The sequence below is a fragment of the Mobula hypostoma genome, chromosome 13 (assembly GCF_963921235.1).
Source record: "Mobula hypostoma chromosome 13, sMobHyp1.1, whole genome shotgun sequence".
Taxonomy (NCBI): Eukaryota; Metazoa; Chordata; class Chondrichthyes; order Myliobatiformes; family Myliobatidae; genus Mobula; species Mobula hypostoma.
Window position 1 is genome coordinate 6,609,517 of NC_086109.1, and position 17,342 is coordinate 6,626,858.

A 17,342-nucleotide genomic window follows, 5' to 3' on the forward strand; every position below is an offset into this window, starting at 1 on the left:
TCAAAGTTGCTGGTGAACGCAGCAGGCCAGGCAGCATCTCTAGGAAGAGGTACAGTCGACGTTTCAGGCCGAGACCCTTCGTCAGGACTAACTGAAAGAAGAGATAGTAAGAGATTTGAAAGTGGGAGGGGGAGGGGGAGATCCAAAATAATAAGAGAAGACAGGAGGTGGGAGGGATGGAGCCAAGAGCTGGACAGGTGATTGGCAAAGGGGATATCAGAGGATCATGGGACGGGAGGCCGAGGGAGAAGGAAAGGTGGGGGGGAACCCAGAGGATGGGCAAGGGGTATAGTCAGAGGGGCAGAGGGAGAAAAAGGAGAGAGAGAAAGAATGTGTGTATATAAGTAACGGATGGGGTATGAGGGGGAGGTGGGGCATTAGTGGAAGTTAGAGAAGTCAATGTACCTCTTCCTAGAGATGCTGCCTGGCCTGCTGCGTTCACCAGCAACTTTGATGTGTGTTGCTTTACTTATCACCTGTTAGCTTGTACTCCTTCTCTCTCCACCTTATTCTAGCTTCTGCCCATTTCCTTTCCAGACCCAATGAAGAGTCTCAGCCCGAAAAGTTGACTATTTTGTTCCGCTCCATAGATGTTGCCTGATCTGCTGAGTTCCTCCAGCATTTTGTGTCTGTTGCTCCGCATTTTCAGAATCACTTGTATTTACTATAAAATACTTTTATTTAGGTTCAATGGTCTACCTAAGACTCTCACTCAGTATCCCCAGTGTATACTGTAGCAGAGTCTAAATAACCAACTTATTCAAGAAACTCACCATCAATTTACAAGATTTTCGTTATGTGCTGTCCTGAATTGAGCCATAATTAAGAGGGCAACTGGGCCCAATGTGAAAGCCAGATTTGGAGTGCAGATCAAAAACACAAATTCCTCAAGTGCCCACCATGGGAAGTGATGAATTTAAACTCAGATAATGAAGTAAATTATGAATTTACAGGTACATAACTCTTTGTTACCTGCTTGCAACTCCCAACCAACAGTAATGCGGGTGTCACTGAATCCTCCTTTGAAATGATCTTGTAGGATACTCAGTTTTATCAGATTTAAAAAAATATTAGCTTTAGTCATCGCAGGTACAGGGAAATGCATCGTTTGCATCAATGATCAACATAGTCTGAGTATGTGGTGGGGGCAGCCCACAAGTGTTGCCATATTTCCAGCGTCAACATAGCATGCGCACAATTTACTAATCCTAACCCGTATGTCTTTGGAATGCAGGAGGAAACCAGAGCACCTGGAGGAAATCCACGCGGTCACAGGGAGAATGGAAAAACTCCTTACACATTGTGGTGAGAATTGAACTCTAGTTGCTGGCACTGTAAAGCGTTAAACTAACCACAACACTACCACTAAACCAAATTATAAAAGGACAAGCAAACTGCCTGCCCTGCTTTATTCCCCCCGTGTATAGGATTCAACACAGACAGACTTACACAGCACATTTGACCCTACAGCCCGCAATGTTGTGCCGAGCGAATTTAGTTATGAAAATCCCTTCTTCCCACACAATGCCATATCCTTCCACTTCCTGCACATTCATGTGTCTATCTAAGCATTTCTTGAATGCCTCTATTGTATAGGCTTCAATCACCACCCTCAGGCAGCACATTCCAGACATCCAGCATTCTTTATTATAAAGAAACTTGCTCCTTATATCTCCTAAGAGCTTAACTTAAATGCATAACTGATGGTATTAGACATTTCAACCCTGGGAAAAAGTTTCTGGCTGTTTAGTCTATTTATGCCTCTCATAATCTTATAAACCTCTATCAGATCTCCATTTAGCCTCTGCCACTCCAGAGAAAACAACCTAAGTTTGTCCAACCTCTCCTTAAGGCAGCATCCTGGTAAACTTCTTCTGCGCCCTCTTCAAAGGCTTATTTATTATCTATACAACTCTGCAATTCTCCAGGTTGCCATGAAACCAAAAAAGAAAGGCAGCATGAACGTCAACTCCCAAATCCCACCTGCCCACACACAAAAAAAACAAAAATGGATTAGGTACATCGACCCCAAATACCCCTCCCTGCATAAAAAAACTAAGAAGATCAGATGAAAAACACAAAATATACGGGCTATGGTAGGAAACTTTGTCACATGGTGTGAGCAGAATTATCTGCAGTTTAATGTGAAAAAGACTAAGGAGCTGGTGGTAGACCTGAGGAGAGCTAAGGTGCCGGTGACCCGTTTCCATCCAGGGGGTCAGTGTGGACATGGTGGATGATTACAAATACCTGGGGATACGAATTGACAATAAACTGGACTGGTCAAAGAACACTGAGGCTGTCTACAAGAAGGGACAGAGCCGTCTCTATTTCCTGAGGAGACTGAGGTCCTTTAACATCTGCTGGACGATGCTGAGGATGTTCTACGAGTCTGTGGTGGCCAGTGCTATCATGTTTGCTGTAGTGTGCTGGGGCAGCAGGCTGAGGGTAGCAAACACAACGGAATCAACAAACTCATTCGTAAGGCCAGTGATGTTGTGGGGATGGAACTGGACTCTCTGATGGTGGTGTCTGAAAAGAGGATGCTGTCTAAGTTGCATGCCATCTTGGACAATGTCTCCCATCCACTACATAATGTACTGGTTGGGCACAGGAGTACATTCAGCCAGAGACTCATTCCACCGAGATGCAACACAGAGCGTCATAGGAAGTCATTCCTGCCTGTGGCCATCAAACTTTACAACTCCTCCCTTGGAGGGTCAGACACCCTGAGCCAATAGGCTGGTCCTGGACTTAGTTTATAATTTACTGGCATAATTTACATATTACTATTTAACTATTTATGGTTTTATTACTATTTATTATTTATGGTGCAACTGTAACGAAAACCAATTACCCCCGGGATCAATAAAGTATGATTATGACTATGACTAAAAACTATAAAGCTGAAAAAAAACATCTATCTAGTCCCAAGTCCACATCCAAAAAGAAGAAAAAACCTGGGCAACACTCTTTGTGTGCAACTGGCAAGCTCTCCCCTTTGCAACACAGAGCAAACAATCAAAAGGCAAGCATCTACCTTTCAAAGCTTCCATATCCTTCCTATCATGGGTCAACAAGAACTGAATTCAATACTCCGGATGTCTCCTATCTAGAGTTTACAAGGCTGCAACCTAATGTCTCAACTCTTGAATTCTGGCTGGTATTGGTCTGAATGAGTATTAAAACCATTTGAACATTGAAGAATTCAAGGTGGGCAACTGTTTGTCATACTAGGTATGACTTCTGCTCTTATTGCAAGCAACAAGACTGAAGCTATCAAGAAATAAGAATCCTTCCTTACAATATATAAATTAGAATTAAGAATTCAATGGCAGTGTGGTAGAATCCTCTGGAACAGTTGAAATAGTCTGGTTCTTCTTTCATAATCAACATTTTTTAAAACTCAGTTTGGATTTGCCCCAGCATTGTTTCTTCATTCACTTTCCCTCAGCTGTTTTTCAACTTTTGTGACACACAAAATGCTGGAGGAACTCAGCAGGCTAGGCAGTATCTAACGAAAAAAAAGTACAACCAATGCTTCAAGCAGAGACCGTTCAGCAGGACTGGAGAAAAAAAAGATGAGGAGTAGATTTAAAAGGTGAGGGAGGGAGGGAGGGGAGAGAGAAACACAAGGCAATAGGTGAAACCAGGACCAGAAGGGGAAGGGATGAAGTAAAGAGCTGGGAAGTTGATTGGTGAAAGAGATACAGGGCTGGAGAAGGGGGAATCTAACAGAAAGACATGGAAGAAAAGGGGCGGGGGGAAGGAGCACCGGAGGGAAGTGATGGGCAGGAAAGGAAAAGGGGAATGGTGAAGTGGGCGGGGGGGGGGGAGAAGGGCATTACCAGAAGTTCAAGGAAATCGATGTTCATGAGGGAAAGAGAGTGAGAAAAAAATGTAATAAATTTAGAGATGGGGTAAGAAGGGGAGGAGGGGCATTAACAGAAGTTAGAGAAGTCAATGTTCATACCGTCAGGTTGGAGGCTACCCAGACGGAATACAAGATGTTGCTCCTCCAACCTGAGTGTGGCTTCATCTTGACAGTAGAGCAGGCCATGGATAGACATAACAGAATGGGAATGGAATGTGGAATTAAAATGTGTGGCCACTGGGAGATCCTGCTTTCCTTGGCGGACAGTGTGTCGGTGTTCAGCAAAATGGTCTCCCAGTTTTTATCATCTTGTTTGTGATTCAACTTCTTTTAAGTGTTTTTATGTTTATCTTATTTTGTTTGCTCAGTACTTAAACATCTCAGTTAAAAGGATCAAAATTTTGTCCAACTACAATTGACAATATACCACCTCTGGAGACCAAAATAGCAAGATAAAATGTCAGCAGTAAACAATTATAGAAAACAGCAGCTACTTTGCAAGTTCTGACACAAAATCAATATGCATTTTAAAAAATGCTTACTTAGCAATTACAGGTACTTCATAACTATCATCAATGCGTTGTTTACCAGCAGCCACTGCAGCTGAAAGCAGCAATGTAGGTTTTCTTGTTTCTTCTGCCTCAATTGTAAAGGCAGCTTTCAGTTCCTAGGAGTAAGCAAAATCATTAGAATAATTGCAGAGTTGTTCTCCAAAGGGAGGATTATGGAGATTTTCAGGATTGTTAATTTTGGTTACAGTGTTTTAACTACATATCGAATCCTTGTTCCTTCCAAAGAAATGAAAATGCAAAAATTGTTTATTTTAATCCAGCCAGCCTACCCAGAGTCAAAATGGCTGAGAATGCATGGCACATTTCTGACAACCCCATTTTAATGAAAGCCATTTCAGGCCAGAAGTACCACTATTCCTCACAGATGAAGGTGCAGCTAACAGTCCTACGATGCAATCTGATACCACCATTTGCCCTGAAAAACCTACAATCTAATTGTTTCTCCAATATACATCATTGAATGCTCAGAAATTTTCTCCAATTAAGCACTAGGAAGACCAAAGCTGTTATCTTTAGTCCACTTCACAACTTTATGTTCCGCAGCCAAAGTTATAAAGATACACAATATAGAAACAAGCCTTTCGGCTCATTACGCCCATGATGAACATCAAGTACCCATGTGCAATAATCCCACCTAACTCCTCTCCTGATTCAACTCATTTGTGCTGGAGTCCTCATCCATGCTGTTGTCACCTGTGGATTGAATACTACAATGCACTTTTAGCTGGCCTCTCTCAATCCATCATTACTAAACTAGAGACATTCTTAATCTACATCGTTTTATTTACCTTTACTCTAAACTTGCTGCTTACACTAACATCCAATAAAGTGACCTTAAATTTCTCATATATTTAAAGATTTCTGCATGGCCTCATGAAGCGCTACCTAACACCACCACTACACCCCCTCCCCACCACCACCTATAACATCTACCAGTCCAATGCACAAATATCAGAACTCCTCCAGATCTGGACTTTATACCATGAACATACTTAATGATGACTTAGCCATCAGTAACCACGCCCCAACTCTGAAATTTCCTCCCCAACCTTTTAGGCATTTTCTTTCTCCTTTCTCCAATAAGCTGGCCCTTTGACCAAACTTTTGACCTTCTGATATAATATTCTGTCATGTTGATCAATGTCTAATTTTGTTCAGTGGTGCTCCTTTGAAGTCCTTTGATACATTTGGATGCTCTGGAGGCACTATAAAATATAGGTTGCTGTTCCTGTGTTAGAAAATTGTTACCAAAACAACCACAAGACATTTCTTGTCTTATAAAACAAACGAACCTTTATTTACCCAAACAAAAACGTTCTTAGAATTTTCCGTTTGAATATTTTCAGCTGAAAATAAATATAAACAAAGAGGAGAGGGGATTGATTTGAGAGAATGCCACATGATTCAATAATTTCATAACATTGTACATCAGAGACATAAAATTAAAAGTGGTCTTTCTCACTTCGACCAATCTTGAGTAAAGTTCTCTGTTCTCTGGTGGGTTTCCTGGAACAACAGGGTACAGCCAGGCCAGTTCTAAACCATCAAAGTGGTGATGCCTCAGGAAGTTAACCACAGAATTGATGAACGTTCTTCTAGTTGTTTCAGTAGACACCATTCTGGTAAAACTACAACAGTAAGGAAATTCAAAATGTGGTTATGTGCTTTTCCAATCTGTTTCTCATTTAAATGTAAATCAATATGCAGTGAAAAATGGCCACATTTTAAATTTCAAAGGAATTGAAATCAATTTAAGGAAAACTTCATTTACATTCCATATTTAGCCTCAGGTTTGTAAAGCTCTAGTTGGCCTTTCCTTTGGGAAATGACTGGATTCAGAAGCCTCTATTAAAATCATGCTTCCTCACTAATACACAGACCAAAGGATGGAAAATGGTTTGGTGACTAGCATTAATTAAAAATCAGTTGAGTTTAAACTTTTTTAAATGCAGGGATCACGTCACAGACAATGATCCCTCCAAGGTACACGTGTCTGCATGAACACACATCTTTTGCTGCTTGTGCACAAAGGAATTTAAACTGCCCACAAAAGGTTGTCATCCTCTACCTCATTGGCATGTTAAGTATATGTCACCATCATATACGATCACATTTCCTTTTCCGGTTTCTGATGCAGATGGTATTGACAACATGGAGTTTGATCACTTGTCTGCAGATTTTAGAACTGGCTTATTTATACTGACATTGAAGCATATAGTAAAACGTGTTTGCATCAAATCAAATCAACATCAGCCTGCAAGTGTCACCACACTTCTGGCACCAACATAGTGTGCCCACAATTCACTAACCGTAACTATATGCTTCTGGAATATGGGAGGAAACCAGACCACTCAGAGGAAACCCAACAAGATCTTGGGGAGAGCCTACAAATTCCTTACACACAGTGCCGGGAATCGAGGGTAGAGTCAATTGTTGGTCTTTAAACAAGGATGTAAGCAACAGCCAATCTGATGGCATGAACATCGATTTCTCTAACTTCTGGTAATCTCTTCTACCTCCCCCTTCTCTCTTTTTCCATTCCCCATTCTGGCTTCCCTCTTCTCTTCACTTCTCCTCCCACTAGTGCCCTTCCTCCTTCTTTCTCCCACGGCCCACTAACCTCTCCTATCAGATTCCTTCTTCATCCCTTCACCTCTTCCACTCATCACATCCCAGCCTCTTACTTCACCCAACCCCTCCTTTCCCCTCACCTGGTTTCACCTGTCACCTGCTAGTTTGCACTCCTTACCCTCCCCCATCTTCTTATTCTAGCTTCTGCCCTCTTCATTTCCAGTCCTGATGAAGGGCCTTGGTCCTCCATTGATGCTGGCAGATTTGCTGAGCATTTTGGTGTGCTTTGCTCAATATATTAAAGGAGTGAACAGACCAAGGATTGAGAGAAGATGAGAGAAAAAAAATGAATAATATCTAAGTTTAAAGATTTGGTGTGCTTGAAGCAATATTGGCCAGACAGTCCAAGACTACAAGAAGAAAATTATATTTTATGTTAACCTCTGAGTAATCTTAAAATAATGAACAGTTGTCATAAATGAAAGCAACGCTTCATGTAGTACAGGCCTGGCAGTGAAAAAAAAATTTCAGACATTACTTGTGTTAAGTGGGCTATAGGAAGTTTAAGGTGAGAGGTAGTGCAAACTAACCTCTCAAAGATAGAAGTGAGTCCAATTAAAATGATCAGTACATATAAAAAATACAGGTCATGGACGTTATAGAGTAAACAGTTGAATTTTTTTAATATACAGTAGATCCAAGGAATTGGGAAAGAACTTTTATTTCTTCGGATGAATTATATCATTTGTATTATAAATGTCTTTACCTCCCTATCTAGTTGTATCACCACTTTCAAGGAGCTCTGGGCTTGCATCCAAAGATCCTTCTGAAGGTCCTTTCAATTACTCCATAATATCCTCTTGTATTTGATCTCCCAAAATGCATCACCTCACAATTGTCTGCATTAAACTCCTGCTGTCATTTCTCTCTCCAAATTACCCAACTGATTTATACCCTGTTGTACCCTTTGATATCCTTCCTTGCTATCCACAACTCCACCAATTTTTGTGTCACCTTGCACAGTGCACTAATCAGACAAACTAGATTTGGTAAATTGGTAAAATTGAATTATATCAATTATACTTATCGATCAATTAAAACAATAAAGGAGAAAGGCACAATGAAATGAGGATGAAATCTTGCTGGACAGCAAAAGAAGAAAGTGATCAAAGATATCCTGTCATTGAGAAGATGGAAAAGGAAAGATGTCAGAAGTGACCCTGGATGTCATTTACCAAGTTTATTTGAAAAGAGAGATATAGGTAGTGAAGAAGGTGAATGTGTTCCAATGAACTAAAATGGAAGTTACAGCCACTGAAGATGAGATGTCATTCAGTACAGAGGCAGAAATCAGTAAAGGTTATAAAGAGCTGTGGCAATTGGGATTGAAGATTTTAAATAAGGGACCAGTGGCATGGAACAAGTGAACAAGTGCAAACAAGGAGAAGTAACTGAAATGACAGGAGTCACTGTGATAGTCCCGGCTAATGGATGACACTAACTGTATTCCAAACGTTGGCTCCTAGCCAGATTTAGAGTACCGGTATAAGTGGACTCCAGTCACACCAGGACCAGTACATTTTGGCGCAATTAAACTGCTGCCCCAATTAGCCTAAGTTTCATGGAAATAGCTAAAAAGGTATAAAAACAAATTACCATTAAACTGAGTAACAAATTATGTACTTAAATGAAATACAGAACTATAAAACTGTGAACACGAGGAATTCTGCAGATGCTGGAAATTCAAGCAACACACATCAAAGTTGCTGGTGAACGCAGCAGGCCAGGCAGCATCTCTAGGAAGAGGTACAGTCGACGTTTCGGGCCGAGACCCTTCGTCAGGACTAAATGAAGGAAGAGCTAGTAAGAGATTTGAAAGTTGGATGGGGAGGGGAGATCCAAAATGATAGGAGAAGACAGGAGGGGGAGGGATGGAGCCAAGAGCTGGACAGGTGATTGGCAAAAGGGATATGAGAGGATCATGGGACAGGAAGCCCAGGGAGAAGGGGGGAGGGGGGGGGAAATCCCAGAGGATAGGCAAGGGGTATAGTCAGAGGGTCAGAGGGAGAAAAAGGAGAGAGAGAAAGAATGTGTGTATATAAATAAATAACAGATGGGGTACGAGGGGGAGGTGGGGCATTAACAGAAGTTAGAGAAGTCAATGTTCATGCCATCAAGTTGGAGGCTACCCAGACGGAATATAAGGTGTTGTTCCTCCAATCTGAGTGTGGCTTCATCTTTATGAAGCCAATCACCTGTCCAGCTCTTGGCTCCATCCCTCCCCCTCCTGTCTTCTCCTATCATTTTGGATCTCCCCTCCCCCTCCCACTTTCAAATCTCTTACTAGCTCTTCCTTCAGTTAGTCCTGCCGAAGGGTCTCGGCCCGAAACGTCGACTGTACCTCTTCCTAGAGATGCTGCCTGGCCTGCTGCGTTCACCAGCAACTTTGATGTGTGTTGCTATAAAACTGTGTATCAGTTCCCAATAGTTATTGACAGAGGAATCCTCCAGTGTACGCTAACACGTTCATTTCATTAAGTGTAAATAAGCCAAAATCAGCACAGATATCTGAGGTAGATAATCAATTGTTTTCATACAATGCTATCAATGACTGTATTCTCCAAATCCTTATTTTCATTGCACCATTCGAGATGATAGTTGATAGCTTTAAATTCTTCATAGGGCCTAACCTCAAGTAGTGAAATAGTTTAATTTTCATTCCCAGCCGTTTCGGGCATCACAAAGTCTGAATGCTTGAAACCACAGTGAGCAAAACAGTTCTGAATTGTCTTACTGCTTATTCCTCACCAACTATGAGTGACAAAAATCACTGCTTTTGGAACAGAAGCACACACAACCGACAATATTCAAAAGCTGTACACTCTAAGCACAGTGTAGTGTCTAATGGTTACATAAGTGCACGTATCTGACACTTGTTAGAAAATGTTGCCCCAATTAAGTGACGCAGTGTCCCAAATAAATGAAGGGAATCTCAGCTACTTTCTCAATTAAATTTTGTTCAAGAGTTGTCACAAATAACTGGCTGCCCCAATTAATCGGAATTCACCGTAGTTTCATCCATTAGCCGGGTTTTCAATAAAGTTATGGTATTTCTGTAAGATCTAAAACATATAGGAGAGTAATGCCATATTTAAGTATGCTGATGTTGGCTGGATCAAAGGTCGCAATGAATCAACATATAGGAGGGAGATTGAAAATCTGGCTGAGTGGTACTACACCAACAACCTCTCACTCAATGTTAGCAAGACCAAGGAGCTAATTATTACATTTAGGAGGAAAAACCTGGAGGTCCGTGAGCCAGTCCTTATCAGAGGATCAGATGATGAGAGGCATTGATCGTGTGGATAGTTACAGGTTTTTTCCTGGGGCTGAAATGGCTAACAGGAGAGGGCACAGTTTTAAGGTGCTTGGAAGCAGGTACAGAGAAGATGTCAGGGGTGTGTTTTTTTTATTATGCAGAGAGTGGTGAGTGCATGGAATGGGCTACCAGTGACAGTGGTGGAGGTGGATACAATAGCGTCTTTTAAGAGACTCCTGTGGGCCGAAGGACTTGTATTGTGCTGTAGGTTTTCTACTTTAATTTCTCATTTAATCTTCAAAGTCGTCGTTGTCGTGGCTATCAATCGAGGTTAAGGATGGTGTTTTTTTCCCCATTGATCTATTTATGGGCTCTCAAGTGGAAGATGTGGCTCACAGAACGAAAATGCCTGTGTGTATATTTGTTTAACGTGTACTTGATGTTGCACTCCAAGAAGCACACGATACTTCATAAATCAACCAACTGTTTCCAATGGCATGGAAACCACGACAATTGGAACTGATGGATTTGTTGCAGCCCTCATCCGCCTTCACAGCTGTTGAGTTCAAAGTAACTTCATCTGATTGTTCCACCATTGAGGTCTTGGTTGGATCGTTCTTTGTCAGGGACCTCACCCTCGACCTTACCACCATGGGTGACCCTACCAGAAGCATAGCTTCAGATGGCATCGCTCTTGGGATCTCAGGACCACACAAGCTTCTCCACTGTGACAAGGTGACAATCCACAGAGAAGAATCTTCAAAGTAATACAAAGCTGTAAATGAAACATTTGCTGTTTTTATTTGTTTTTCCATTAGGAAAGATACTAGCATGGATAAAGCAGTGGTTGATTGGCAGGAGACAAAGAGTGGGAATAAAGGGAGCCTCATCTGGTTGGCTGCCGGTGACTAGTGGTGTCTTTGTCAGGGCCGCTTCTTTTTATGTTATATGTAATGACTTGGACGACAGAATTGATGGCTTTGTGGCAAAGTTTGCAGATGATATAAAGAGAGATAGCAGGGTGGGCAATTTTGAGGAAGTAGAGAAGGACTTGGACAGATTAGAAGAATGGGCAAAGAAGTGGCAGATGGCATACCATGTCAGGAAGTGTTTGGTCATGCACTTTGGTAGAAAAAATAAAAGGGTAGACTATTTCCTAAATGAAGGGAAAATTCAAAAATCTGAGGTGCAAAGGGGCTTAGGAGTCCTTGTTCAGGATTCCCCAAAGGTTAATTTGCAGGCTATGTCAGTTGTGAGGAAGACATGTACAACATTAGCATTCATTTCGAGAGGACTAGAATATAAAAGGAAGGATGTAATGCTGACGATTTATAAAAGCACTGGTGAGGCCTCACTTGGAGTATTGTGAGCAGTTTTGGGCCCATATCTAAGAAAGGCTGTGTTGAAACTAGAAAGGGTTCAAAGGAGGTTCATGAAAATGATTCTGGGATAGAAAGGCTTGTCATATGAAGAGCATTTGATGGTTCTGGGCCCGCACTCACTGGAATTCAGAGTGACAGGTGACCTCATTGAAACCTATCGTATGTTGAAAGGCCATGATAGAGTGGATGTGGAGAGGATGTTTCCGATGGTGGGGCGTCTAAGACACAAGGATACAGCCTCAGAATGAAGGAGAGTCCCTTTAGAACCAAGGTGAGGAAGGATTTCTTTAGCCAGAGTGGTGAATCCTTGGAATTCGCTGCCACAGTTGGCTGTGGAGGCTAAGTCATTGGGTATATTTAAGGCAGAGCTTGATAGATTCTTGATTAGTCAGGGCATGAAGGGATATGGGAAGATGACAGGAGATTGGGGCTGAGAGGGAAAATGCATCAGCCATGATGAAAAAGCACAGACTTGATGGGCCAAATGGCCTAATTCTGCTCCTCTATCTTACGGAATACTGTGGACAGATGATAAGCAATTGACATTCGTTGCACTTACAAATTTTACTCGTTATATTCTTATCATAAGTTCTTACCTCACTGAACCAAAATTCCAACCTCCAATAGCCAGAAGTGTCTTCAAATTTTTATTCCTTTATGAAATAAAGCAAATTCATATTTTTTAAAAATAATGAATGCAAGTAAACTTTCAGTATGTTTTCAACAAATATTGGTCTCAATAGTCTAAAGGAAATCTATGCAGAGAATTTTGTGAAATAACCCCAAGAGAGTTGTATTTGGTTAAATTATTTGGGGAAATGCCTGCAAGGCCTTTTGATTTAAGGAAATCTTTTAAAAAGTAATTCATTGTATGACGCTGATAAGGTTAGCATTCGTTGTATTTCCTAACTGTTCTTAAGAAGGTGGCAGAGTGCCTTTTTCCTTAACCGAAGAGTTCTAACATCTAACCCAGCAACAATTAGGAATGGTAATATAGTTTCACATTAGGATGCTGTGCAACTTGGATGAACATTTACATCTGATGGCATCCATACACTCCAGCTAAGTCGTGCTTCTAGATATCAGAAATTGGATGTTCAGAAAATTAGAAGATGAGATTAGGCCCATAATTGCAGTACATGTTGTAGTTGGTACTGTGAATGCTAGGATGGCAGATCGTGTGCCAATCTAACCAGCTACTTTGTCCTGAATGGTGGAAAAAGTACAGAGATAAGCTCCCTCATACAGTATCCCCAGGCACTGACCTTTTTACCTGTAATCATGTTTTATACATAGTTGGTCGAGCTAAGCTTCTGGTTAATGACTTTTATCCTTTTACCTCACAATGAGGATACTGGAAGAATTTGTAAATGGTCATTCCCACTGAATGTTAAAAGCTGTTGATCATTTATTGGAATAGTCAGCACGGTGCTGTGTGTGTGGGGAATTGTGGCTCACAAATTTGATTGAGTTTTTTTGAAGAGGTGATAAAGAGGACTGACAGGTACCACGGGATCTCAGTGTTCTTGTGGATGAGTTACTTAAAAGGTAGCAGACAGATGCGTCAAGTAGTTCAAGAATGTAAATGGAATACTGGCATTTCTGGAAAAGGATTAGAGATATGGAAGTTTTGTTATAATTCCACAGGGTACCAAGATCACATCTGAACACCACACAGTCTTGGTCCCCTTACTAAAGGAGAATCACCGAGCTAATTCCTGGCATGAGAGGATTGTCTACTGAAGAATAGCTGCAGCATAGTTGGCTGGAGTTTAGGAGAATGAGGGGTGTTCTTACTGAAATAAATGCCCTTGATCCTCAGTAGTTGGAGGAATGGATACATTTTTGACAAATAAGGGATTCGAGGATACAGTCCTGATGAAGGGTCTCATCTCAAAACATTGACTTTATTTCCCTCCATATACTGCATGCTGCTGATCTGCTGAGTTTCTCCAGCATTTTAATTTGGTTTCATTAAAGATCTACAGATATTGCAGAGTTATTAATGCATTAACATTGCATAATGGATACTTGGCTTGTTTACCACTGATAAAAGAGCAACACTTAACCATTTAGCAGGAAATTAAATTTATAACATTAGCATACAACTCTCGTTAGTTGTTCCTCAGGCCAATGAGGATGCATTCATTTCTGATACAACCTGTAATTGCCTTTAATACGACTTTTCATCAAGGTTTACATGAACAAAGGTTGAAGCAAGAGCTAATTATAAGGGAGATTAACTCCCTTACCCATAAATGGAAAATCAGAGGGAACTCTGTCAGTGACCCAGATGATATCACAAGTTGGGTAAGGAGAATTCTCAGTACTTACTGAAATTATACACTTTTTACAAAACGGTCAATTCCACAATACATCTTACACACATATTAATGAGAGAAAAACTAATCCCCACAATGACCATGCAGTGCTCTATACTTTTGAGCCCTTCCTCATCATCTCAGTTTCTCATTATGCTGAAGCAGGTGCCCTGCAATTAGAAATTTAACACACTAACATTTTGACCAGTGAATTTAAAGCAAATATACGAACTTCACTGGCAAAGACATTATTCATCCTTGCATGCCACTAGCACTCTCCTGCACCAAACATCCTGGTTAGTTTAAGTTGGATCCTATCACCGGTGACAATGCCTTAATACGAGGGATGATTGATAAGATCGTGGTCTCAGGTAGAAGGAGTCAGTTTTAGAAAACCTAGCACATTTATTTTTCCTACATTTACACACTTAGTCTAGCGGTCGTGGACCATATGAGTCCCTTCTTTGTAGAAGTCAGCGTCTTGGACCTTCAGAAGTGGCCCACAGCATGGGGTGATTGATATGTTCATGGTCTACGGTAGAAGGAGATGAGTTATTAACTTCGAACTTTCTGCATAATCACTCAAAGAGTTGAACTGCACGTGCATGTAACAAGAGCTGTATAACTCATCTCCTTCTACCTTAGGCCACAAACTTATCAATCACCCCTGCTGTGGACCACTTCTAAAAAGGGATCCGTATGCTCCACCACCACTGGACTAAGTGTGTTCATGTAGGAGGGGACTATGTTGAAAAATAAATGTGCTAGGTTTTCTAAAATTGACTCCTAGTTTAGGCCACAAACTTATCAATCACCCCTCGTATCTGTACCAGATCAATCAATTAATCAGTGCTGTGTTATTGTCACTGTTGATGCGTCTACCCTGAACGCCACCTCTCAGCTCCTGAAGTGGAAACTCAGCAGGTCAGGCAGTTTCTGTGGAGGAAATAAACTATTGATATAATGGCCTAAATTGTTGATTATCTCCCACCACAGATACTGCCTGATCTGCTGAGCTCCTCCAGCATTTTGTGTGTTGCTCACAATTTAGAATGTCTACAGAATTTTGTGTCTATTCTCAGGTGCTAGCAAGTAGACTCCAGTGAGGCAGACAGTCATTGGCTGGCCTCTGCCTTTGTCTCAGTGGGAGCAACATCACAGTTCATTACCTGCTCTGGATTGTTGAGGGTTGTAGTCAGCCAGCTCCATCACAGACATAGTCCTCCCCATCAGAGGACATCTTCAAGAGATAGTGCCTCTGGAAAGTGGCATCAATCATTAAGGACCAACACCTTCCAAGACATGCCCTCTTCTTGTTACTACCATTAGAGACGAGGTACAGGAGTCTGAAGACCCACATTCGATTCAGAAATGGCTTTTTCCCACTCTGTAATCAGATTACCGAACTGTCCATGAGCGCTACTTTACTATTCTTTTGAACTTAATTTTACTGTAATTTTAATGTGCTGCAGCCACAAAACAATAAATTTTGTGTCATCTAAGTCAGTGATAATATATCTAATTCTGAAGCATAAGGTTCAACAGAAGGTATAGAATGACTCCCCATGGTCTTTAACATCTCTTCCAGGCTCACAAGCAGACTGGTCATTGCAATAGACATATCCATGTGTATCCACTCAGTCTTGCCATTCATGTTCCCCTGCAGTATTCCTCACCTCAGTAATGCAGAGCAGAACGGAGTGCAACTCCAGTCTCCAAGAAGGTAGTACGTTAATTTCTTTAGCACACTGCAGAGCTACAGCCTATTAATGTCAGATCTCTTTACATGTGAAATTCACACCTCTAGTCTAACCCGTTCATCGCTTGCAGTGCCAATATCAGAGCTGAAGCTCAGTTGCGGAAAGTACAATGGTGTAGTATCCTCCTGGCTTGAGCTTTCCTCGTGTGGCGTGAGTGGAGCAACAACTGCACCAGTACAGATGATCTTGTCCTCCCATCATATGCTCAACACCACATACAAGGAAAACATAAAAACACTCAAAAGATTCAGCCAGCAAATCAAACTGACAATAAACCACAAAATATAATTTCTTTTAATGTTATCTTGTCATTACCATCACCAAAATCTTATAATACAGCAGCTTAGAAATTTTATAAATAAAATGAGTCAGGATGGACAAAGTAAGGACATTCAGAACAGCATCAATAAACCAGTAACATTTACAGGAGCTTAAATATGGTCTAAAAATCACCAGAATAAAACAGTAAATGAATTTTTTGATTTACAGAGTTGGGTAATTTTTCATAGTTCAGAATGCTAGGGAGCAGAGTTTGACCTGTCCAAATTGTCTGCATTTGATCTCAGAAAAACAATTCAATTTTTAAAATATGACGCATTTGTTCCCTTTCACAGGGTTGGGAGTCTTTAAAGCTCCTTTTCTCTTTTTTTAAATGAAAAAAAATTCCTGGGCCAGCTGGTGGCGCAATGACATTGGTGCTGGATCCGGGAGCGGAGGTTCCCGGGTTCGAAACCAGTCAAGTCCGCTCCTGAGTATGTTTTCCATCCGCGCCGGGTTGAGTGTCGAGATCGCAACTCGACCTCATAAAATAAAGGGGAAAATACTGCGGATATGTCTGTGTGAGGAGTGGCGTGACACACCGTCTCTCTCTCACTCCGCGCCTTGTAAATCCATGAAAAAGACATCACGCACACACAGAGACTCGTATGCACACAGGCACGCACCAAAAAAAGGGGGAAAAACTCCTTTTCTCAAAGAATGGCAGGCGGGAAACAGAATCTTTGAATTATTTTATATTTTTGAATGATAAGCAGAGGATGAAAGGTAAAACCAGGTCGAGAGCAAAGCAGAATTTAAGTTCGTTAGGTCAGCCATGAACTTGTTAAACGACAGAGCATCCTGAGAGGCCGGCTCCTTGCACACTTTCCATCCATGTTGGGTTTAGCGTCAAGCTAGCAACTCAACCTCATAAAAAACAAATATTAAAGAAATGGCAATGTTGCCACCCGATGTGCCAGAAAGTGTAGAAAGGAGCAACGATATATAAAAATTAAGTAAGCAAAAAAGAGGAAAAATATTGAGGAAGTGTTCACGATTCATTGTTCATTCAAAAATCTGATGGCAGAGGGGAAGAAGCTGTTCCTGAAATGTTGAGTGCGTGCCTTCAGGCTCCTGCACCTCCTCAATGGTAGCAATGAGAAGAGGGCATGTCCGGGGTGATAGGGGTCCTTAATGATGGATGCTGCCTCTTTCGAAGATGTCCCAGATGCTGTGCCAATGATGAAGTTGGCTGAATTTATGATTTTTTCCATCTTTTTCCGAT

General features: G+C 41.3%; 1 protein-coding gene across 1 annotated transcript in view; it reads right to left on the minus strand.

The window, feature by feature from the left end:
- LOC134355849 (chitinase-3-like protein 1) overlaps positions 1 to 17,342 on the minus strand; it is a 51,009-nt gene that overhangs the window by 14,420 nt on the left and 19,247 nt on the right. Inside the window, exons 3-5 of the mRNA XM_063066353.1 lie at positions 12,315 to 12,371; positions 5,909 to 6,074; positions 4,417 to 4,541 (exon numbers count right to left, since the gene is read on the minus strand). Coding sequence (XP_062922423.1) covers positions 4,417 to 4,541; positions 5,909 to 6,074; positions 12,315 to 12,371 — 348 coding nt within the window. The remainder of the gene's footprint in view (positions 1 to 4,416; positions 4,542 to 5,908; positions 6,075 to 12,314; positions 12,372 to 17,342) is intronic.